This window comes from Clarias gariepinus, chromosome 28 (assembly GCF_024256425.1).
Source record: "Clarias gariepinus isolate MV-2021 ecotype Netherlands chromosome 28, CGAR_prim_01v2, whole genome shotgun sequence".
Lineage (NCBI taxonomy): Eukaryota > Metazoa > Chordata > Actinopteri > Siluriformes > Clariidae > Clarias > Clarias gariepinus.
The window spans coordinates 10,348,442-10,373,353 of NC_071127.1; the positions used below are offsets into that span (position 1 = coordinate 10,348,442).

The window sequence follows — 24,912 nt, forward strand, 5'->3', positions numbered from 1 at the left end:
TAAAACCATGTCTTGTGCACAAGGGGTAGGGTCATGCTGGAACGTGCTGGCATCAAGTCCTTAGGTCGGGTGAAGAAAAATTGCAGAGACATTCTAGGACAACTGTCTACCCAGTTCAACTCATGGGTCTGAATTGCAAATGCAACGTGTGGATCCTTGCACTTGGGTGTAACCTCTGCTTGCTAAAAGACTGATGCAAGCATCACACGCTTTAACATGTGGTTAGACAAACAACACCATGACACAACTGACGTTAGCTTATTGTTGCTTATTTCTGATTGCTAACCAATTGATTTGATTCAGTTCAGAAGGAAAAACATTTTTGAGATCACTCCATACATGAGTCATAGATGACAACCAGTTTGTCCTGTTATATAATTGAACTTTCAATCTTATAGCACACAGATAGAACAAGGATAGATTTGTGGTCATACATCTGATATCACCCAAATTAGGATGGGTTTCCCTGTAGGATCTGGTTCCTCTCAAGTTTTCTCAGGGCATTCGTTCCTTGCCACCATCACCCCTGGCTTGCTCAACAGCAACAAACTCATTTACTCACTCACCCATCGTCTGTACCAGTTAATCCTGTATGCAGGGTTGTGGGGGGCCTGAAGCCTTAGTTGGAATCTCAGGAGACTTCAGGTGTGAGTCGAGGATACACCCTGGACAGGGTGCCAATCCACTGCAGGGCACACACACTCCCACACTACGGACAATTTGGGAACGCCAATTAGCCTGATCTTCATGTTCTGTCTTTGAACTGTGGAAGGAAACCGGAGTACCCGGAGGAAACCCACCAAGCATGGGGAGACCATGCAAACTTCATGCACCATGGATTTATGTTGGATTACACAGATTAAGTCATAACCAAATACAAATACGGATACAAGTGTGGGATTCTACAGGATGCAACAGTATATGTCTGATTCTCCTTACTAACTGCCCAGTCAGGGTCATTTGGGTTTAAATCCGGTCACTAATGTGCATATATTTTCGGAAATGGAACCATGTAAAAGGTTGAAGAACTGTCCAAGCCACGGAGTCACACACTATGCTGGCATTTCTACATCTAACCTTTTCAGTATTTCCAGCATTTCTGTATTATTTGACATAGTCATATCCATAGTTGCTTTTCATAAGGACATGTATACAGTATATACAGGACCGAACTAGTGATGAAGCTTCATGCCCGAAAGGCGAAGATCAGCGGTGTGCCAATTTACACTGTCCTCTGAGCAGCTGCTAGTGAAGCAGGGGGCAGACGTTAGCTCATCTATACAGGAACAGGTCACCTGGAGAGAGCGAGAGTGTGTGTGTGATAGAGCGAAAGCACTCGACCGGAGGGGAAGTGTGAGACGAAGCTCAGTCAGATCACAGGGTTTAAGCAGTGGACCAGAAGGACACTCGACTCCCTGCTTGAAAAGTCATACCAGTAACTCCGTCCAGGGAATTAGCACATTTCCACAGTCAAGAATTTAATAAGAGCTAAATGGCAAATTCATTTGTTTGCCATTAGCATGAGCTGCATGAGGAACGCAAATCCATTAGAGCCGCACCGCCATATTGATCAGCGAGATCTTTGGGAGGACTTTGGGCAGCACTCAGAATGGATATGTTCAAACAGATGAATGGAGATCTATATAACAAAGTTGGCTTGTGACATTACGGTATTATTATTATTATTATTATTAATTTTATTATTATTATTATTATTATTATTATTCAGATTCACTATCTGTAGGCTCTAGCAAGATGGAGGCAGAAAACTGGCTTATGTGAAGCATTTTATTCAACCAGTCTTCATTCAAATGTGATTTTTTTTTTTTTTTTTCAGAAACAACTCAATACATCAAATCTGTTTCACGGATGATTCATCAGTCAAACAGACAGCACCGTGTCTCTGTGCTTTTCATCAGTTCGACGAACAAACCAAAGCAGTAAAAAGAAGCTAAAACACTCCGTAGTAACAATTCACTTAACGTCAGCATTCATAAGGCTACATAAGCCCTTCATGACAGTTGATGTTACACTGAATAAATGTTAACACAGGCTTCGCTCAACTGCTTCTTTCATATTTGATTTTAAAATGACAGATTTTTGACATCGCGGCCGTTTATAACAGCAACACTGATACTCATTAAACTGTTAGAACAGATGTATGAATAAGTTTCTCAAGCATGTTACCCGAGTTTTATATTTGTTTATAAGACTTTTATTAAGATGAAGTAAATTTTATTTCAGAGAAAAAACATCATACCAGCCTTAAAAATGCCATAACCTAATTAAACCGGCGTCACTTCACTATGCCATAACACCTGGATGACAACAAAATTGATAACAGCCTTTTTTTTCTAATCTGTCAGTTCATATGTTATAATGCATAATTATAAAAAAGCATTATACTTCATAGCATTCGAATTCATTATTATAATCATTAAAAATTGCTATAAGTGATTTACAGAAAATGCCTAAGCTAATCTCATTTATTTTAGAGAAAAACTCGAGATGGATCTTATGTCGGCATACATAGACCCTTTATTTCATAGGTATTAGTGTTCGAACTAGTGCTAATAGCGCATTATAATACATTTGTGTATATGTCCACGACTAAACATAATACATAAAGTAAACTGGTGCATTATAACATGTCATAAACTATACATAACTGCATTCTGTTAACAAGTTAGAAGTGCATGACGAACATTCTGATAAACTGTAACACCCTTAGTATGAGAAAAAAACTAATTATTATAACATGTTTATAAGGCAATATTGACGCATTATAACATGTTATGAATGTTATGGCATATTGGCTTCATGGAAAGTGTTTTTTTATCAAGAAAATCACATTGCGATATTTAACTATTAAATGTATCGTTTTTGTATTCAAACATTTATTTTGTCTAACGACAAATAACAGCAAAACCAATCTCATTAACAGCATGTTTGCCGATTTATTAATTTATCAACTCTAAATGGTTTGTTGTTGGGTATTGACGTTGATCTTACCTAAAATAAATTGAAGACTTTTTTTTCCAATTAAATTATTGCACAGACCCATATTGCGAGTCAGTTTTTTAATTAATTTATTTTTTTAAATGCAACTAATTATGTAGATTTGGACGTAGATGATCATGAACAGCTTATTTATTAAGTATCATGCATATTATAATACCTTTTATAAGGCATTATAATGTTTGTTTTTTAATACATACACATTTCCTTTATAGAAAGCCCTAATACACATTGTCACCTGTAGGAACGAGCTCTTACAAGCATTTATGTAGATTCAGACTCCAGTCGTGATAAAGGGCTTATGTCACCTTATGAATATTGAAGTTGAATGTTAATGCTACCTTTTTTTATTCTCCCGCGTCTCCTGCAGACATTGTACTTATTATGGACTATAAAAAGCTGACGGTCATGTCAAAATAAAACGGGACGGCTTTTTAGGAACGACTCTCATAACCTAACAGTGAATTAATCTGGCTTAACACGGGCACTGCCATAAATAATGACGCCTGAATTCCCAACACGAACAGAAACGTCTTTAATGGATGGTAAATAGACTCACACGTGCATTCTCCCTGAAGACCCGCATCATTCGCACACAGACAAGATTTTAGGCTCAACATGCACGCTTTGATGTCAGGTCAAAGGAAACACAGCGCAATGACATCGATAACAGCCTTAACACTGATCACCGTAGTACAGCGTCCCACTTAAGGCAAGGGTTTGTGTACACTAGACTAGAACAGGAAGTCACCAAACTGGCTGCAGATTGACTCGCCGCAGTCCTTTTGCTCCACATTACCCTCCGTGCTTACAGATAAAGCGCTCAACCGCTGCTCGGTGTGAGCGAGAAGGCTTTCCGGCGCCCTCTCACTCTCACTCCCGCAGCCTAAACATACCGAACGGAGCTCGGCTCTGATTGGCCACGTCTCGCAGCGTAGCTGATCCCCCGGCAAATCAGCTCCGACCAAAATACGGCGAGTGAGTTTTATGAATGGGGGAATGGAGTACGGCAGGCGTGTACGCGTGCACTCGGGTTTTACAGCTCGCATGAATTCCGACACGGTCCTGGTGCATAACAGTCACAGAGCAAAAGATTGTGATTTGAGGAAAAAAAAAAAAAAAGAAATGGGGGGAAAAAACAAGACTGCATTAAAAAAAAAATTTATTCTATTTAAAATTAAAATAAGCAGAAATATAAAAGACTGACAAACAAAAATTCCAATGTAGGATAAGTGAAATAACTTCAAACACGGTGTAATCACCGAATCTGACGTGCTTGCATTTATAATGACAATTCCCTCAAATTCGATTAAGCAACATGATCTACATCAACTTTCCATGAAGCCAAAAGTGGGGAACTGGGTTAAGTGCGTCTCGCACGCCTTCCGATGTAGACACAGTGCCACCTACGTGCAGACAGACGCAATGGTCCAGACGCTAAAAGAATTACATCACAGCTTCCCCGTCCATTCACCGCTGCGCCCGACCAGACAAAGAGCCGAGGAACATCATTCAGCTACGAGGCGAGATAAGGGGAGGCTGCACCCTACGCCAGTCATCCGGCTCCGTTCTAATTACGCCGTCTGCTCCCGTGCCCTGACTCACAATGAGACGCCTGGCACTCGGCGGCCTGCGCCCGAGACGCCGCCCGATGACACGGTGACACGCTCCAGCTGTCAGGAGACGTGGACATGAGGAAAAAAAAAAAGAATATGGAACATGCACAGGATTAAGGACGCGTCGCTTAAAACAGAGCTCGGGTTCACATGGAAACGCAGAGTCGTGAAAAAAAATTATTTCATTCCTGAATGTTTTTTTTTTTTTTTTTTTTTTTTTTTAAATAAGGCGATGGAAGCTTTTGGATGATGTTTTCAGAATTCTCATTTCACATCTCGGTTTAAGGACATTCAATTACAATTTTCACTCAAGCTCCTTTCATTTGGAGTGGCTGCCATCTAGTGGCAGGGGGGGAATGGGCAGATTGGGAAATTTCACCATATCATAGAAATTAATAAATGATAAATAACACTTCGGAAGGACTTGCACCTTCTTGTGGAAAAGAAAAAGAAATAAATAAATACAATTGACAATCTGATAACAGCATTAAACAAATGCCTGGAAAAAATTAACAAATATATATTTGGACTTTTTATACCAGTCATAATTTATTAAATCATATGGATCCAAGACTTATGCAACTTAACCAGGAAAGAAAGCCATAATTAGTCATAATTCCAAAGGGCTGTCATAATTATGAGCTAAACATTATGATTAACAGAATATCATTTTAAAGATGCTAAGTCGCACTTATGATACACCATTAATCTTCCAACCGAGACAATCACAAAATGATGAACTCTTAATTATGACTAATTATGAGATAGTACATCAATTATGAAATGCTTGTAGTAATTCAATAATAATCAGGTAGCTGGAAGGTGTTATTCTCATAAAATTATGAGATATATATACATATGTAATAATTATGATTTTGTATTTCAGAATCATGACTCGACATAGCAAGGTTATGACTTAGTGTCTTATAATAAATTATTTATTCATGCAGCTTTCGCATATTAATATAATTTAAAACAATTGTACTAAAATACAAGGGCTGTTCGAGTTAAACCGGGACTTCTGATTGTGCAGAATTACTGAACACAGTTATGAGAGTAATCTCAGTATATATAGTAGTAATATACAGTAATCTCCTGCTACACTAATGCACTTATCCCAGTGTCTCACTAGCGCTTGTACACCATCAAGGTAAATTGTTCTTTCAGTGCTCTAGATCCACGATCGGACTGCCTGCCTCACATCTGACACGCTGGCCTCCCGGGAACTCCCTTAATAGCCCAAACATGTGGAAATGGCTTTCTGTAATGTACAAGTGGTGTCGGTGAATGTAAATGTCAATCGGTTTTACGCATTTATTCAACAGAAATGTCATCACAAGTCCCGGTTATTATATAACTATTATATACCAATTTTTACCAGTGTAAATTTTTGTTGAACTTACATACTCTGCTTGAAACAAAATTAATTGAAATATGTTTGTTTGTTTTTTTCCCCATCTTTTTCAGCTTACTTTAAATTAGACACATTTTATACTTGAACAATAGGCTGGATTTTAGATTTTTAGATTTTTTTTTTTTAAACATTTGATGCAAAAGTTCTTTTATACAAAATGTGTGATTTTTGGTCATGTGACAGCTTCACTAAAAACTATCTGCGCATCACTATGGTTGGAACAGATGAGAGGGGAAATGAGGTCGCTGCTTAGGTTGTTACATAAACAACCAAATTTTAAATTCCATCTTTAGGTACTGTGAAGCCTTTCGAGGTAAAAATGATATACAATGTTCAATTTCTTTTAATATAAAAGAAATGTGTGTTTGGGGAGGTCAAAACTTTTGCACACTAACGTAATAACTATTTGACCCACTATGACACCCAGCAGTGCTTCTGAGACGTTTATACAGCACAGATCCATCATTGGTGGATTTTCTTCTGTGTAATTTTATATGACGATCAGTTTATTGTATTAATTAGCCATAAATAAATAAATAATAAAATCTGCCATAAAACCACCAGGACTTCATTTTGAAAGAGGAAGTGTATGGACTACAAACTTTGCATTCAAAACTTTATTAAAAACAGTTTGCAACAATGCACACACACACACTCACACACAGCCATGCCACAAGTATAAAACTGCATTTGGGAGAAAAAAAAATTTAAATTTAAAAAATTTAAAGCAGTTGTGGTACTGGAGAGAATTTAAATCGGACCCTGAATCATCTGCATTTTGCAATTGAATTTATTTAAAACACTCCAGACTCAAAACAAGAATAAAAAGACACATTTTAGCCATTTGTAGTCATTTCCAGGTTTACAGAAACACTTCCACAGTCTTTATTTATTTATTTATTTAGTTAATTAATTATTATTATTATTTTACATCATATTTTGGATAGTAAAGTGCAGGAAAATCAGCTGCCAGTGCAATCATATGCAGGACGTACAGAAGATTTTTCCCTTCTTGTCATGAAGGTGGATGTAGCGACATGTGATCCACACACACAAACACGCGTGTATGTATGTAGGTTAAAACGAGATCATTGTGATAGGTGTCAAAGGTTTCCTTCATGTTTAATCATCAGTAATGAAACTGGCACAAAAATCTGGACGCGCGGGTTCTGAGACGGGAACGTCACTTTGGTCATCATCTAAAATGATAGATTTTGGTGATGGGTAAATTTGACACTAAAAATGAAAATCAGAAATTTAGGCTTAAATAAATTAATGAGAAGGGCAAAAACTGTAAAGACAAAAAAAAAAAAACGTTAAAAGGCGACACTTTCAGCGGTTGAGGTGTAAATCAGAGCCTCAACCCCAATTTAATCTGGACATCCCTAAAGGAACTTTCTGTACATTGCAGAACCAGAACTCATGTATCATTAAAACTGAACTCAAATGGACCTAAAAACTGAAAGTAACTGAAAGTAAACCCCGCCCCTAATTTCGCTCATTATGAGCTTCATGCGAGCTTTTTCTAACCCTGTTAGGAAATTAGCTGGATCGCAAAGTAATATTCGAAGCTCAGCGTTATCGTGTCACGCGCAGGCGTCTATTCGAGATCTCCAAAGGACAATAAACAGAAACGAATAAGAACAGAACAGTAAACTGGAGTACAGGTGAATGGGTTTATACCAGCGGCCGGAAATAAAGTGACCGGATTTGTTTTCTCAAGGCTTCGACATGAATTGTTCGTACTATGCAGTAGGTACAGCTTACGATAGAGAACAAGAGGAAATTATCTCCTTACAACTAAATAATATTATTATTATTATTATTATTATTATTAATAATAATCTGAAGTGGACAAGTCACAGGATTTCGTATGTATTCATCGTTAGAAAAAGACAAAATAAACATTAAGTCATATTAACTTTTTCCTCTAAAACATTTTCCCTAAGTGTGTGTACGCTCAAAGCCGATTTACAACAGGTGCATAAATACTGAGCGAATTAATTAACTTTTTTTTATCGAGGGCGCAAACATGCTACATCAGGAACTCGATCGGGATCGAATAATAATATCTACCAGAGCAGTTGTTTGAAGCTACCATTGAAATGATTAGTTCAATTTTTAAACAATCGTCTAATTCGATTTAAAAACGCTAATGCTTACTAACATCTGATTCGTCTTAACTGCTATATTTCTTACAGGTTTTAAAGTTAAAAAGTATTTAAGATCCACTGAAATGCTGTTTAACATGTTTTTTTTTGTTTTGTTTTGTTCCTCCAGTCCAGTAGGGGGCGGCATTGCATCATGACACGATACTGTTGCAAAAAATGAAAGATTTTCTGCAGAATCTCTAGCATTTTTTTTTAAAGCTTATGAATTCAAGAATTTTTGATTTTACACATTTAAAAAGTTGACCTAAATAGTTTAGACTCAATCGATCAACTCGCAATTAATCGCTACTAAATCAACTAATCGATGTAAATTGCACAGCTCATCATCCCTTCATACGTTTATTTCCTTAAGTACGCATTAATGCGCTTAACTAGCTAGTTAACCGTAACATGTTATTTTTCAGTAGCTACAAATCTTTTCATCCTAGTAAGTTACGATTACGAGCAACGAAAACGCAGCTTTTTTTTTAAGCTGGAGCTTCCACATTAGAAGCGGACGAGATGATATATGTACGCTTTCATCGCTTGTTGGTTTGAAATGGTATCGATAAAGAAAAGAAAGTCATCTACACTGTACGTATTAAAAGACACCTGATGTGCTAAAGTCCCTGCTTGAAGCTTGTCCACCCTTCAGTGCCCTTTATCTCGAAGCCCGAGGTCAATATTTCTATGGTGAATCCATCATGCCGTGGACTTTTCGGTACAGAGTCTACACTATAGCTGAGTAAGAGCATAACCTTCTGAGATGACATCATCGCCTATTTAAAGACGATCCGCTCAGTCCTGATAGGATTCATAGGAGACTGCCCTGAGAGAACCAGTGCTGTGGTAGTACACGTGATCTGCACGTCTGCGTGGCGATCCCTCCACGCGGAAGGACTGGAAGACGTTTGTCCATGATGATGCAGGAAGATTAGACTCTTCCGAAATGGAGGCACGATTCATGTCCAGAATAAGGAATATTAATAATGGGTTGAAATCAGCAAAGCGCATACCCCTATCTCACCTATGCGGTTTGACTCACGGTGAGATGCGGTCTTAGGCGCCGCGACTGCCTGCCGACGTTCCGTGAAGTTCTGCAAGCTTCCGCGAGGACCGCCAAAAAATTAAACGTTAAATTTTTCGCACTGAAAGATGGAAACGTACTCAGAGGGCCAAAAACCCGCGGTGGATCATAATGAACCGTCATACGGCCACCGCGCGAAACCGTGTAGGTGAGATAAGGGTATCAGGAAACTTTGCATGTAATTCGTTCCTTTATGACCTGAAATAATTCAATAAGCTTCACTCTGTGGTTTATTGTACACGTTTAAGTGCACTAGCTTTGTCCGCTGATTAAAGAAACAGGTATTAGCAACGTGAACATGCAACGATCGCAGCTGCTTTCTTCCAAGCTGTAATCAGTTAATGAAATGTCATATTATGTTTATTGTTATGTTAAACAATGAAAAGGAAAAAGCTAGAGTTACCAAACTGATCATGGGAATTTCTTAAAATTGTAGAAAAAAAAAAAAAAAAAAAAACACGCGTACGTTGCTCGCTAGTGTGGCATCCTGTTTAACGCGATATTAGGTTTAAGACGTAAGGCAGCAAGAATTAGCTGCATATTTTTACCTTGATACAAATCAAGCCCTGAAATAAGAGATTCCCCTCCCCTCCCCAGTGCAGTTTTGATCTCGTATAGTTCTATGGGATTTGTTTGTATTTGTCTGTAAACGCCAGACGAATCTTCTGAAGCAAACCAAGTTTGCGAGACAAAATTAAAAACTACCTGGTTACCAGGTTTCAGCTTTTTTTTCTTCTTTTTTCTTTCTCTCTCTCTTTTGTGGCTCAACTGCAGACATCCAAGTCCAAGAAGCTTTCAACATCCACTACACACTAGGCACACATCACGCTTAAAGGGACAAACGTCCCCACCGAATTTACAGAAAAAAAAAAAAAAAAAAAAAAGGTATCAAAACTACCAGCAAGGGGGGACTGGCGATCCAAAAGTCCAACTGATCCAGCTTCGACCAGAGCATCTCATCGCACCCCTCTAATAAAAAAAAAATAAAAAATAAAAGTGACACGTAAACCATCTCCTGTTCACCTTCAGGCTCAAACCATGAGCAGCTCGTCCAGAGGCAGCATGTCCAGGTCGCAGGAGTCGAACAGGTCGCTAATGCCCTGCTCCTCATCCATGCCCAGCGGGTACTCGTCTCCCAGGAGCGCGGGCGAGAGAGTCACGAACGGCCCCAGGATGGAGGACAGGGACGAGCTGAAGGGGGACAAGGGCGCCGTGTTGGTCTGCGTCACGCCGCTGTTTGACTGGGTAGAATTGGTTGTTTCCGTGTCTTTGGTGTCTTCTGTGAAAAGACCAAGGTTCAAGGATCCACCTTAAGAAATTTCTTTTGTTATATGTATTAATTTGTTTCATGTACTTAACAGCATATCTATTCCAGCAGATGTGGCTCACCTCTGGACATCCGGAGGAAGGTGGTGTCGTTCCCGTTGACGTCCACGCCATTACGAAGAGGACTGCTGGACTCGGTGGTGTCCGTGCAGAGGAACACGTCGATGGGGCCTTTAGAGCTGCTCAGATGAACCTGTAAACTCTACACAAGAGAAACACAAGATGCGATCACTCTGCACATACACACTGTGCATGTACACGGGGCGTTCAAGTCAAAGCGGGATTTTGGATGACATTTCTGGTGAAATAAAGGACATTTATGAAAGACTTCCAACACGGTAAGGTGATGCAGCTCTTAGCCACAGGGGAAACCTTTTAAAAAGGCCAAATATCCATGATGCACCTTCAGAGTCAGGTTCGATTCCTGTCTCTCCCTGTGCTTTGTGGGTGTCCTCTGGGTTCTCCAGGTTCCTTCCACAGTCCAAATACATGCAGATTAGACTAATTGACATTCCCAGATTGTCTGTAGTGTGTGAGTGTTTGTGTAGGTGCCCTGCAATGGATTGGCACCCTGTCCTGTCCAGGCTGTACCCCGCCTTGGCCCTAAGTTTCCTGAAATAGGCTTCAGGTCCCAACGACCCTGTATACAGGATAAAGCGGTATAGACCATAAGTGAGTGAGTATATCCGTTAACGAGGGATCACATCCCTCATACAGTTCTGACATTTCTACATGTTTGGGCCATTAAAGGAGTTCCTGGGAGGCCGGGGTTTTAGACATGAAGCAGGCCGTCTGGTCACGAATCCGGCGTACAGGGAAAACGTTCTACCTTGATGGTATCCAAGCACTAGTGAAACACTGGGATACGTGCATTAGTGTAACAGGGGATTATATAGGCAGTTTAGAGATTCTGCACAATCAAAAGTCCCGGTTTGACCTGAACGCCTTGGCACTGATGATGGCGATGTTTTTTTTTGTTTGTTTTTACCTCCTTTGGATCGGGAACCTCCAGTTTGGTTTCTGACGGCGCTTTCACAGCAATCACAGTCTGATCCTGCAAGCTTTTGATTCGGCGGATGTCCTGGTAGGTGACGTAGGCATACGTGAGAGCAGATAAGGAAAACGTGCAGGTGGATTTGATGGAAGTGCTGATACGCTGAATACATTTAACGAAAACAAACACACACAAATTCCCATGCAGAGGTAAACACGAACACCCTGCGATCTGACACGGTAAAGGATATTTCTGGTTGTGCATCTCCTCGGTCATCTGCTGCACGTTGCTGGTGCAGGCTTGAATGAGCTCGTCCAGTCGTCTCTCCTCGTCCCGCAGGGCCATCATCTCCCTGCTCAGGGCCTGCAGGGGGCCGAGCGGACACGGCGGCCCCGATTCCGAGGGTAGAGTCGAGCCCCTGCGCAAGCACACGGCAAACATGAGCTGTAGATATCATCTGTTCGTTTTGTTACTTTATTAAACAACAGCGTATATAATATGCAGAAGCAATCCATAGGAATTTAAGAAAAATTCAAAAGCAAGAAGTCCAATCGTGTAACCAATCGTACACTTACAGCCACTGGATGTTGTTCTTCGACTTCTTCTTGATGAGGCGGACGCCCTCCAGCACGTTGGTGATGTCGTACAGGCGTCTCTTCTGGACGTTGAGCGCGTCGGCGGCCTGGTTCAGATCCAACACGCCGTCCGAGGACTGGGCCAGCAGCTGGCAGAACTTCTTGGTCAGGAGGCCGAGGGACGTGTCATAGCGGGACTTCTCAGGCGGGGTTTTAGGAGCTGACGCAGAAGAGGGAACGAGAGGGAACTTTAACGTTTAAACAGTCAAATGGTTATTACGTGTGTGTAAATCCAGCACGCTCACTTCAGGACTACTGCCACATCCAAACTTTTTTTTTAATCAGCGCATTGACTCTTTATTATTACTGTATGTTATGTTGTGTTAGATGTGATAATATGGTGCTGTTCCTATATTATCCTGCAGGTGGCGTGCTCTAAACTACTCACGCAGCACAGGATAGTTGCTAATTTGTTTTGAATTGCAACAATGAGAAATTATATTGAATTGGGATTTTTACAAGATCAAATCAGTACATAGGTATCGTGATATGATATCATATCGTATCGTATCGGGTGATCCCATGTGATTCGCATCCCTGCTACAGAGCCAATGATCTTTTTAAACCTACTAAATTTTTTTGCTAAATTAATGATTAACAGTCCATGTACCTCCCTCAGGTGTGTGTTCATCCGGGCCTATAATATATTTGCAATTTATTTAACCATTAATGTTTTGGCTCTTAACTTGAGACGCCCACACCAACAACTGACTTTCGCAAAACAAAAGTTTTACTTGTTATACATGTATAAGTGCAACGTACCAGGGCGACACCTGATGATCCAACTTTAGCATTAGGATCTTGGGGTTAAATCCGGTGGTTCGAGACGGTAGAATCGGACTAATGAGTGCTTTCATTACGAGTCGATTCATGAGTCAAGCTGAATTTGGAGTTCAAGAATAAGCGTGACTCATAGAAAATGAACTAGACATTACGTAATGTCTATAGAACGTGTAGTCCTCGGCTCGCTCATCAGAGACAATCTTGTCATTTTAAATCATCCACATTTCATACAAACGTCCATAATTCTGTTGATTTTGCGACAATGTCACCTGCTAAAAGCGCTATTCAAATTAAATTGAAATTATCGATAAAAATCGTCACGTAAAGCTGATGACCCCACAACAACGACGTAAGAAGAAACAGATTTGAAATTTAAAGATTTGCTTTTATTTTCCTGTGTGTTTCCACGTGTTTCAAATTTGTATCACAATATATGACTATACTATAATAACTTTATTATAAATTTTTGATGCCTAGTTACTTTTCAGCCACCCTGTATATGTACACAACCCATGTCAGATACACTGGTCTTAGTCAGAACCAGTGCACCATAGTTACACAGGTACGTCTCTCTTATCTTAGGGCTGGAGCTATGGAATATTTTAGTAATCGAACCAAAAATGTAATCGGATAAAATGTACTTTTGCTTAATTAAACAGCAATGTAAAATTTATAAGAGGAACAAAGAAAAATTTGCTTTTCTTTTTAGAAAAATCCCCTTTTATTTTTTAAATGCATATCTAATTTATCAAAAATAAACATTGTCGTTATTCACAATACAAGGAATAGCTTAAAGTTGACTGAGATGAATTAAGTGCTTTACAGTGTCATACATTCTTATTTTAAAGCCTTTTCTCAGGTGCTAATGACAAATGACTTTAAGTATCAAAAAAACTAAGGCACACATTAAAATTAATTTTAATATAATTGTATCGCTCCCTTCTATTTTGCATCCCGCAACAGAACACTCCCTCGAATCAATACACAGCTAACTGTGTGCGTCTCCTTCCGCTTTGTGGGTGGCGTAATCGCTTCTTCTTCGTCTGTGTTTAGTGGCGGATTGAATCCGGAAGCGCGCTGTGTCACGCCAAACAAATAATTGTGCAAAAACATAACGCAAGTTTTTTTAATTTATTAAAAAAAGCTTTGAGGCAGAAGATTTTGCCTCGATTGTTTTTTTTTGTAGTCGAATTGACCAATCACCTTGGACAGAACCGATTCTGTATCAAATGCACGAGCTTGTGATTGGTGCACCACAAACGCATTTCTTTTTTCAATATCAACTCTGTAACTGAATATATCAGATCAGGATCTTTATGAAAAGCGAATCAGCACATAGGTATGATAATAATATCGTAGCACCCGGTTACGACTGGTGATTCCTGTCCCTATTAGATACCTTTAGGGCTCTTCATTCGGAGCGCCGCTCTGCGACCCCTCGGTGTCCGGGCTGGTTCGCTGTACTGGTGATCCGCGATGTCCAACTCCAGACGCCTTTTAGCCTGAACAGACAAACAGTTGCTGGTAAGTTAAGACGATTAAGGGAACACATCTCGGTCATAAAACTAGCCTGATAAACACTTCCGTGATGATGTCAGTAAAAAAAAAAAAAAAAAAATCAATAGACGGCTAAACAAAGCCCTGAGTAGATTAAAGCAGAATACAATGTGAGAGATGCTGATAAGAGCTCAGTTTTAGATTGTGCACTTTCATTGGTCCTTAGATTCCCACTTTTTATACGGTCAGATCAGATAATCTTAATAAAACAGGCCGTGCAATAACGTGTTCTCTATGTTGGATCAGAATTATGACAATCCGCCAGAATTTTAAAGTTTTATTTAATTAAATTCAACAATCGATATTCTTGCTTGTGCGAAAAACTTTCTTCAGCGTGAGCTTGTTGTACTGTAAAGAAAAACTTTCTCTTAGTTCTCTGGTTTTTATCTTCAGGTCTAATGGTTGCATCAACACGCTCTTCATATAGGATGTGGACGATCTGATGGAGTGGAGGTCCATCGCATACGTTGCTACATCATACGGATTTATATGATATATGAACGCATGTGTGATATGGCTTGGGAACGTGTTACATGTTAGCGATAGTAAAAAAACAGGAAGTTGTGACAAATTTACATGAGACAAACGTGAATCAACTCTAAAATGGGAGGAAAACTCGAGAAAGAGAACTGGATGCAACAGCAAAACAAAACACGCATCATCCGACATCGCGGACTTTACTGTGCGATGGCACGATCCCAAAGCCCATAATGCACTGGTTGTCGAATACTGTACCGAAAGCAACACCGTTCTAGATGTTACGCAGCAGATGTTTCACATCACACAGTTTCTTGCCTCAATTTTTCTAAAATGTCTCAAAGCACATTAGTCTTGAAACACGAACGTTAAAAAGTGCTCAACATGTGCTTAAAACTTTAGAGACATTTGATACTTACATAATCACAACATTAACTGAATCAGCACTTAGTTATCATATATCGTATTGGGAAGTCTCTGGTTATTCCCATCACTAATAATGATGTAATAAAATTATAACAATAATAATAATATAAATAATCTGGGATTGATATGTGAGAAAATAATTTCTATGTAAAATTATTCATTTGCTTATTCTAACTTTATTATTAAAAAAGCATGGTGTCCAGGCTAGTTCGCTGTACTGGTGATTCGCGATGTCCAACTCCATACTGGACACCACTCAAAAGTTTGGACACAACTTCCAATTCTTTGGTCTATGCTGATTTGAATTTCTTTTGAACAATGCTGAAGCATTGCAAAATATGCAATATTCTCCTTTAAACATTTGATATTGAGATGTATCTGCTATTTATGATCTGTAAAGTCTTCATAACGCCTCTAATCTGAGCTGCTGGTTGTTAATTGGTGATTTCTGAGGCTGGTAACTCCAAATGAACTTCTCCTCTGCAGCAGAGGTAAGTTTTGGTCTTGCTTTCCTGGGAAGGTAAGTTTCATCATGGTGCTTGATGGGTTTTGCAAATGCACTTGACACAATACTGTTCTTGCAAGAACTATTCCAGAACAGCTGACCTCTGTGTCGTAAAATTAAACTCGGTTTTATTTATATGGCGCTTTTAACAGTGACCATTGTTGAAAGCAGTTTCACAGACAAAATTTAGGATGTGCGTATTAGTATAAATCATAATTATCAGATTGTCCCTGATGAGCAAGCTAAAGGGGGGTGGGGGAGTGGGAAAACTACTTGATCTGACAATAGGAAAAAAACTTGAGAATTGTGTTGTGAAAAACAACAGTCAAGCTATTATGTTCCTCGCTAGACGAACAGTGCTTTCACCACCATGTCAGATTCTGGGTACCCAGGGTCGGGCCCAAGCATGTTTCGGGTTGCATCAAGCTCGTCATCTGACAAAATACCTGTTCTGAATCAAACCACTGGACACGGTGAACCGACCTGAAGACACCGAAAAGAAAACGTCCTTAAATCTTTACCACCACAACCGCAAAGTCCTGCATTTTTATTTTTAATCGTTGGCCTTAAAACAGCGTTGTATTTACCAGTCAGGCTTACAAACCTAAAAGCTGTTAAACAGTCAAGCAAATCATGAGACTTGCTTCAAACTGGAAGCCCCCATCCCCCATCTACACAAACCCAGGCCTATCCCCAAATGGCTTCCCTTCTGAGACAAAGTGCACTAAATACAGAGACACAAGACGCTGAATATTTATAGAGACACACGAACAGGACACGTCTCTCATCCCTTAGTCCGTCTGTGATGTGATGGGATGTGATATGAACACGAGTTAGTGTTAACACCTATTGTGTGTTTGATCTGGACACCTCCTGTTTTCTTCTTACACACAAAAACACTCACACACACACATATACACAAATGCTCTACACATACAGTAGGTCATGAAATAAAGCTTACTCTAGTCTATAGAGAGCACTGAATTAAATGTTTGATGTCTAAGGATGAAACTGTGGCCTTGTTTGTGTAAGAGTGTGTGTGTGTGTGTGTGTGTGTGGTAGCTACATGAAGTAGCAGCATTACTCAGGTTTAAATAGACTCTCTGACAAACGTTAACAAATGCTGCAACTTAAAACACACACAGACAGAAAAATGTATATACTTTAATAAAAATGTGTTGTCGTGTGGTGTTGAGGTAGTTATTTGTGCGCGCGCGTGTGTGTGTATATACACCATTAGCCACGAAGCTAGCAACACTTTGCTAACTTTTCTTTCGGTTTTAAAGCCAAACAACACTCTGTTTATTACATTTCAAACTGAAAGAGGTCTCCAAGTCTGTATTTATGTCATAATATTGCAATACCTCACACTTTATAAGTGTATAAGGTCGCACCGGTTAGGAATTTTAGTCTTAAAAGTTTTGTCGTGAGAAAAAAAAAAAAAAAAAGTTCACTTAGCTTCGTGTGAAATAATAACAACAATCGTGTGAATGGTGCTAATAAGGAGAAATCTCCAAGACTGGATCAGGACATACAGGTCTGTGACGTAACTCGAACTATGGAGTAACATTTGTATCAGTGTAACGTAAAAGATCAAAGTAAAGTAACAAAAATATATAGACAATATAGGCACGCGCCAAGGCTGGGTTGTGAGGAGACAGACAGGCCCGTGGTGGTGGTGTTAGAACTGGGACACAAGGCCAAAGATATAGATATTCGGTCTTAAACTAATACAAAAGATCAGGACCTGGACCTGGGTCCGATCTCTTACTGATCGATGTGGTGTCTAATTTCTTTGGTTAGTTTTTTTTTTATTATTTTTAGGAAGTGCATTGCATTGCATGCAAGCTGCTAATGTGTTTAGCTACACCTTATAGCACCATGATTATTTATACTAATGCATCAATCAGTAAAAAAAAAAAAAAAAGAATCCCCAAATTTAAAAACGGTTGAGTTACCGGAGGTCGTCCCAAAGCAGGTCTCGAACCGGTGGTCTTTGCAGCTCCTTGGAGAGGAGTCGTCGTGTACAAGCTGCCTGATGAAGACACCCGGACGTGATTAGAAGGCTGTGACGGCGGTGTGATCATGTGGATCATGTGTGTACCGGGATAAACTACCGAGCCCGAAATCAAGCCCATATTCGGTTCGACACGCGAGGCTGTGTTGATAATCGCCGTGTCCGAGATCGAGCAGATCCCCTTTCTCATCTTCACAGGTCTGCCCTTTTTTTGTACCTCCCTCCTCTACTTCAATGCTGTTTTTATACAAATCGCACCAACACACCCGCAAAATAATCTTAGATATCGGTAAAGGACAGTCCTAGGTGTTCATTTCGACCGAGATGTGCGGAGATCGGTGCCGAAAAAGCAGCAGATGGAAGCGAGAACGAAGCGATCGAGCGAACTTCCCTCGGAGCCGCTTCGGAAAAAATGGCTCCAGGAAGCGGACAATGAATGAAGGGGGATGCGGTTTACGCGCGAAAAGGCGGCTCGCGCGAAACTCAGATTTCCCGGGAAAATTTTGAAATGAATTTGCATGTCGAAGCGCATTGGATGCCGCCGAGACAGCGCCAGGTGTGATTGGCTGAATGTTAACTCAGGCTGAGCCAATGGAAATAAGGAAGGCGGAGACTTCAGTGCATGGCCACAGGACGATAGTAAGGTGTGTGTGTGTGTGTGTGTGTAAAGGAACTTTACCATTTAATGTTTCCCTCCTGAACATTATATATATATATATATATATATATATATATATATATATAGCTGTCAGATGTGTTTATATACTCTTGTAGTATATGTAAATGTAGTATATCTTTTTTTTTTTTCATATAAAGATATGATATAAAGATCAGTATTTCTTGTTACTACATCAGAATATTTATGCATTAACAAAACACTACACTTTCAACATCAGTGATTGGTTGTTATGAACAATGCAGATCTGCGATTGGTATATGGAAACAATGCTCTTTAGTGATTGGTCCCTAGTCACTAACTGCTTAAAATTACTGAAAGACAGCTACCTAGGTGCCGATTCGATTAAAATTGATTTTATTGATTGTATATGGCAAGGCAAGTTTATTTGTATAGCACATTTCATACACAATGGTAATTCAAAGTGCTTTACATAAAAGAGAAGAAAATAATTATAAAAGAGATAGAAAATAATAGCACTAAAACTTTTTAAATTATTTAAATTTGATTTAAAAATAAAAATGATTAGATTTAGAAGCAAGTAAAAAAAATAAAGTAAGCCTAAAATAGCCAGTGCTCATTCAATAAATGCACAGCTAAACAGATAAGTTTTAAGTCTAGATTTAAATGTGACTAATGTTTTAGCATATCTAATCTCTTCTGGAAGCTGGGTCCAACTGCGGGCAGCATAATGGCTAAAAGTGGACTCCCCTTGTTTTGTGTGAACCTTTGGTATTTCTAACTGACTCGATCCTAACGATCTGAGTGGTCTGTTAGGTTTATATTCAGTGAGCATATCTGCAATGCATTTAGGTCCTAGGACATTAGGTGATTTATAAACAAGTAAAAGTACTTTAAAATCTATCCTAAATATTACAGGAAGCCAGTGTAAGGACCTGAGGACTGGTGTGATGTGATCAGATTTTTTGGTTCTGGTCAGAATCCCTGCAGCAGTGTTCTGGATGAGCTGCAGCTGTCTAATGGTCTTCTTGGGAAGGCCGGTAAGGAGTGTGCGTCTTGTAATGCAGGCATGCACGGATTTCATTGCATGCAATTTCTTGGCTAATTAACGCACGTGGTGATTTGAGACTGGTGTAAATGTGTGTAATGAGTGGGTTTGAGACTAATTCACTCAGAGTTTGGAGAAAATGGCTAGTTGGAGGTTTCTAAAGCGTAAGATTCCTCTGTGCTCAGTTACAGAATCGGGTATATCTCAGGCTGATCGGCCCAAACGCCGGTCATGGCCAATCAATTGATCGATCAATTGATTGTCACCCCGTTCAGGATGTATCCCACCTTGCACCCAAATTATCCTGTGATAGGCTTCAGGCACCAGCGACCCCATACAGAATAAGGGGTATAGAAGATGACCTAATTATTACTACTCAATCTCATAGAGATCTCATAATCCACATATTACTCTCTCATTTCACAACAAAGTAATGTCTTGCAAAACTCACCAGCATACTGTAGGTTTTGTTACATTGTCCTAACCATGTAGTTAATTTCTAAGAGCTCTAAGACTTCATCCTGAAAGACAGCAAAATGACACACAAATCTACAATCAGCTCCAGACCTTTTTTTTTTTTTTTTTAAGTAGGTGTATAGAATTTCTCCATTCAGCACTGAACACTTTATTTGGATGGTGGATCCATAATGATCAGTCTAAGTGGTGTGGTTTCCGAACACAGTACACATTTGTAGACCACATTTCCTTTTTAAAACAGCACACCACACACACGCTACCCATTTTACTGACTCATATGTAGAGAATAATTGACCATAGTGCACCCAATGGCTGCAAAAGTGCAGAAAATAATCATTTTTTAAAATATTAAATTCTACATTGCACAATTTAGGCTAAAATTCTCATATCTGATTGATAGTGTTGATTAATTTTCTACAAGAGCAACTATTGGCAGTTATTTTTGTATATAGTGTTTATGTTTCTATGGCACCAGCTCTTTTTTTAGAAGATGCTTAATATAATTTATGGTTAGGTTTATTGAATAAAATGTGTTTTAAAACTCACTGTGCATTTTTATGAGTTCACAGAGATGTTTATTTAACCTTTATAAAAATACTCTCCAGTTCCAGCATTTCGAGGGCTCTCAGTGTTTTAACACTTTCAGAACAATGTCAAAAATGTTTTTTTTTTTTTAAATCTGATTTCAAGGCATCAAACTCAAGAGAAATAAAAGAAAGATGCAGGAAACACTGGTTGATGACAGGAACTAACTCGTCTTATTGATGTTATAAATGGTTAATAATCATGCACTGTTATTAGTTTATAAATCAAACATGGGCAAACTGCTGTTGTATAAAATGAATTAAAGCACTTAAGGCCATACCGTTATTGGAAAATAATCAACCTCAAGATGGAAACAGTACATTTTCCTATAACTATAAGCCCTTAAGTGTTTTCTTCCTTACATAATGCTGTAGATACCTAAAATGATTCCTTAAACAAAACATTTAAGAACAGAATGAAAACACATATATACACTTTATTCAGGATTTACACATACAGCTGTGAAAAAAGTCTTAAACCATCCTGAAATGTCATCACAAATGAATGATTCTGACTCGAAAGGCAAAGTTTTATTTGACCATATGGAATCAGTGTAAATGTCTTAACCAATAAAGAACGATCATGTAAGGTGTTAATCATCGTCGTCATCGAATTTGATCTTTTTTCCCTGGAAGGCTGTGATCTGAGACTGCTGCTCTTTCCTCTTCTTGCTGGCTTCCCATGACGGATGCAGGGCCTGCTGGAACGGCTTCCCTGCTCTCTTAACGTTTCTCTGCTCAAATGCAGGTTTGCCAGGTTTATCTCCTCCTGGACCTTTCTGCTTTGAACCTTCTCTGGATCCAGGCGTCTGATTTTTAAACCCCTGCAACCTTTTGTCCGTTCCAGAACCTTGACCTTTAACCCAAGATGGTCTCTCGTCACGTTTCTGGTTCTGAAAACGTGGTGGCTTGAGACCGGCGTGTTTTCCCTTCTGAGCGGAACTGCCGGATTTGGAAAGAGTGGAGCAGAAGACTGACTGCATTTTGAACTGAGGCGCCTCTTCCTGTCGAACCTTATTCGGATCGTTTGTTTTCTCCTGTTTGGGTGCGGCGTCGCTTTTCTTCTTCTTCAGCTTGCTCACTTTTCCGAGGAAGAAGTCGTCGTCATCATCGCTCTGCTCGGAATAAGAAGACTGCTTGTGGAAACGCTCTTCGGTGCTGTCGTCGAAATACTCTTTCTCTCCGTCGGAATCGGACAAATCCGACTCTTCTTCTGCTTTTTTGTTCGCTGGTTTTTTGGAGTCAGGTTTGGGGACTTGTCTTGGTGGAGGTGGAGCTGCTTCTTTGCTCTTGGATGGCAGACTCTGGACTGCTTTCACAGCTGGTTTGGGAGTAGATTTTGGATTTGCAGGAAGTCTAGCAGGTTTTTCCAGCTCTACTGATTTTAATTTCTCTTTTGCAGGGGGCAGCTTGGTGTTCTCTGGTGGCTGTGCAACAGTAGAAGTTGGAATTACCTTCAAAGTCGAATGTGTCTCCTTTAATTGATCACTTTCATCATCATCATCATCATCCTTATCATCATCATCGTCGTCGTCGTCATTATCACTGTCGTCGTTGTCGTCGTCACTGTCGTTTTCGTCGTCATCATCATTGCTATCCTCACTAGTCACATCCTCCTCCTTCTCCTCATCTTCAGCCTTCATCATCTCTCTATCTTCCTTATTCCGCTCTCCAGCCTTTGCAGCCTTTATCTTCTCTTCTTCGATGGCTTGTTTGACGTCTTGAAGCTTCTTCACGAAGCGTGGGTGCGCTGTGATCCTTGCTGTTGCGCTCTCCATCGTGCTAGACTGCGGATCCTGAAACACTTTTTCCAGATCTCCAGTGTTCCCCTTGAGGGCTCTGATGGTCACCTGGTCAGGTAGAAGCGCCCTCAGGACCTGCACTTCTTTCTGCAGCCGTGCCACAACCTCCATGTTCCCTTTCAGCTCAGACTCTTCGGCTTTTGCCTTCTTGAGGGCGGTGATCTGCTGGGTGAGATCGCGGATAATCAGCACCCGGAGCTTCTTCACCTCCTTCCTCATCCTGACCACCTCAGCTGGAGTGCTGTGTGTTTTTAATGAGCTCTGGGAAGAAAGAAAATATAATAATAAATTCTTAGTTAGGATAAACAAGATATAATTCAGTAACATGAAGCAATTCTGAAATCTGGTTTGCTTAGATGGCATTGATTCATCAATCTTAATATAGGAATAAATTAATCCATTTGTATTTAACATGAATGAAAGGAGTCTCCAGTGTTAAAGCTGATCTTTTACACTGTCTTACATAAGAACTCTTCCAAGACAATAAATACTAAACAACTAATAAATGATCAAATAGGTTTGAAAGCAAACCTCTTTTGTTGTGACTGGATCTTTATCCTGCTTCATTTGGTCCTTTAGTTTCTCTTCATCATCTACTTTTTGGACCTTTTGAGAAGAATCATCATCATCATTGTCATAGTTAATATCACCGTCATTGTCGTTGTCCTCCCCTGAACCCTCATCATCATCATCACTGTCTAGCTTTAATTCTCTCTCCTGTTGGTCGGCATCACTAGATTTTTTCTTCTTTTCAGCTCTCTCAGCGCTTATCCTCTCCGATTTAAAGGCTTGTACAGCGGCTTTGATGCTCTGAATTCTCTTGCTGAACTCGGGGTGCGTGGCGATGCGGGCTGTGGCTCGTTCTGAAAGGCTGGCATCTTTCTTCTGGCACACTTTCTCAAAGCTGATGTCACTCTGCAGGGCAGCCTTGGTGACGCTGTCTGGTGCGAGTGCTTTCAGTACGTGAATCTCCTCGAGCAACCTCGCCGCTCTCCTCTGGTTCCTCTCCAGGTCGGCTTCGGCCCCTTTCTTCTTCTTCAGAGCGACCATCTGGCGGGTGAGCTTGCGGATGATGAGCACCTTCACCCGCTTTACCTCGGCTCTCATCTTCACCACCTCATTGCTGAGGTTTAGTGCTGCAGGCATCTTTCTTCTGTCTTTATGTAGATCACTGGAAGAAGTAGAGCAGAGTGTTACAGCCATGCATATTTAGGGCGACACAAAAAAGTTTGCTGGGGAGCATAAAGATTGGACTTTGGAGCAATGGAAAAAGCTCATATGGTTCGATACGCTCAGATCGACCTTATTCTAGAGCGATTGTCTGACATCTTGCCTTAGGGTTGGAAGGGAAGCGTATGAAGTGATGCATGCATCATGCATAGTGTCCACTGTACAAGCCTCTGGAGATGGTGTTATAATCTGGGATTGCTTTAGTTGCTCTGGTCTAGACTCAGCAACAAAACAAAGTCAGCTGCTGACTTGATTGAGCAGGTTATGACATCTATGGAGTTTTATATTAGTTATATTTCAGGATTCAAACTGTGAAAGAGTGGTATGAACTGATCACCACATTAAAGTGTTGTAATTAAAACTAAAGGTAACTGAATGAAATTTTAGACTGGGTGATTGATTTATTATTAGTTTTTTTTTTTTTTTGGCCAGGCAGTGTATTTAAAGGGTTTAGAGTCTTTAAATGCCTGAAATAATTCCAGTAGTCATTATCTCACATCACGCAGGCTTCTTGAGGTACATTCAGCCAAAGTAAGGATTTAATATTGCACCAGAATTCGGATGTAATTCAGATTGTGTGAAGTTTTGTAACCTAAACAAATGTATCTTGTATGATAAAAGTGAGGGGGAATCATTAATTCAAGCTGACTATCTATCAAACGTTGGAACATGTAAACAGACAGTAATCTATGACATGATTTCCTATTAACTTCGAAAAACCAAGAACAAATCTTTAAATATATCACTCTGATCGTACTGCAGCAAAACTTAAGAAATCTACAAAGAAAGGTCTCTGGGTTTTATATTGTTTACCAGCATGGCTGAAAGAAGGCATGGAGGGCAGCATGCTCTTTACAAGCTCTTTTAGTATTTACTGCTAAGCACTGACGTAATATTTTATACATATAAACTATTGATTCGCTTATAACGTACGTATCACGTCTTAAATAATATTATTATCATTTACATACCTTTTAAAACTACTGTACAAGCTTTGCATTTACGCATGGAAGTCTGTCGCTCAGGGCGCCGCCATGATCCCTCACGTAAGAGTGGGCGTGGTCAGACGACGTCACGACGTCTGCGGACACGTTGGATAAAAGGGGCGTGGCCTTCTTTTCTATGGATG

At 39.8% G+C, this 24,912-nt stretch overlaps 2 protein-coding genes across 3 annotated transcripts; both read right to left on the bottom strand.

Moving 5' to 3' along the window:
• Nucleotides 1-1,232: 1,232 nt before the first annotated feature.
• On the bottom strand, nucleotides 1,233-18,419 carry e2f3 (E2F transcription factor 3). Of its 2 annotated transcripts, XM_053490513.1 has the most exons (8): nucleotides 17,947-18,419; nucleotides 14,423-14,525; nucleotides 12,181-12,400; nucleotides 11,856-12,023; nucleotides 11,600-11,714; nucleotides 10,675-10,813; nucleotides 10,309-10,564; nucleotides 1,233-1,295 (listed from the first exon to the last, which is right to left on the bottom strand). In XM_053490513.1, exons 1-7 carry the CDS (start codon nucleotides 18,193-18,195, stop codon nucleotides 10,317-10,319), a joined length of 1,242 nt encoding a protein of 413 aa, XP_053346488.1. In that variant the 5' UTR covers nucleotides 18,196-18,419; the 3' UTR covers nucleotides 1,233-1,295; nucleotides 10,309-10,316. The 2 variants fall into 2 exon arrangements, with proteins under 2 accessions (XP_053346488.1, XP_053346487.1); XM_053490512.1 differs by lacking the exon at nucleotides 1,233-1,295 and having other exon boundaries at nucleotides 6,651-10,564.
• Nucleotides 18,420-21,168: 2,749 nt separating this feature from the next.
• Nucleotides 21,169-24,829, bottom strand: srfbp1 (serum response factor binding protein 1). The gene is made up of 3 exons (XM_053489746.1): nucleotides 24,755-24,829; nucleotides 23,085-23,724; nucleotides 21,169-22,814 (listed from the first exon to the last, which is right to left on the bottom strand). Exons 1-3 carry the CDS (start codon nucleotides 24,781-24,783, stop codon nucleotides 21,345-21,347), a joined length of 2,139 nt encoding a protein of 712 aa, XP_053345721.1. The 5' UTR covers nucleotides 24,784-24,829; the 3' UTR covers nucleotides 21,169-21,344.
• Between the last annotated feature and the right edge of the window lie 83 nt (nucleotides 24,830-24,912).

Excerpts from the sequence above, each read along its gene's own strand:
- e2f3 (XM_053490513.1), bottom strand. The coding sequence starts at position 18,195 with ATGAGAAAGGGGATCTGCTCGATCTCGGACACGGCGATTATCAACACA. Across the intron at positions 12,401-14,422 it reads CCGAATGAAGAGCCCTAAAG|CTCCTAAAACCCCGCCTGAG; the intron begins GTATCTAATAGG and ends CTTCTGCGTCAG. Across the intron at positions 12,024-12,180 it reads AAGAACAACATCCAGTGGCT|GGGCTCGACTCTACCCTCGG; the intron begins GTAAGTGTACGA and ends GTGCTTGCGCAG.
- srfbp1 (XM_053489746.1), bottom strand. The coding sequence starts at position 24,783 with ATGCAAAGCTTGTACAGTAGTTTTAAAAG. Across the intron at positions 23,725-24,754 it reads TTGTACAGTAGTTTTAAAAG|TGATCTACATAAAGACAGAA; the intron begins GTATGTAAATGA and ends TACTTCTTCCAG. Across the intron at positions 22,815-23,084 it reads ATCCAGTCACAACAAAAGAG|AGCTCATTAAAAACACACAG; the intron begins GTTTGCTTTCAA and ends CTTTCTTCCCAG.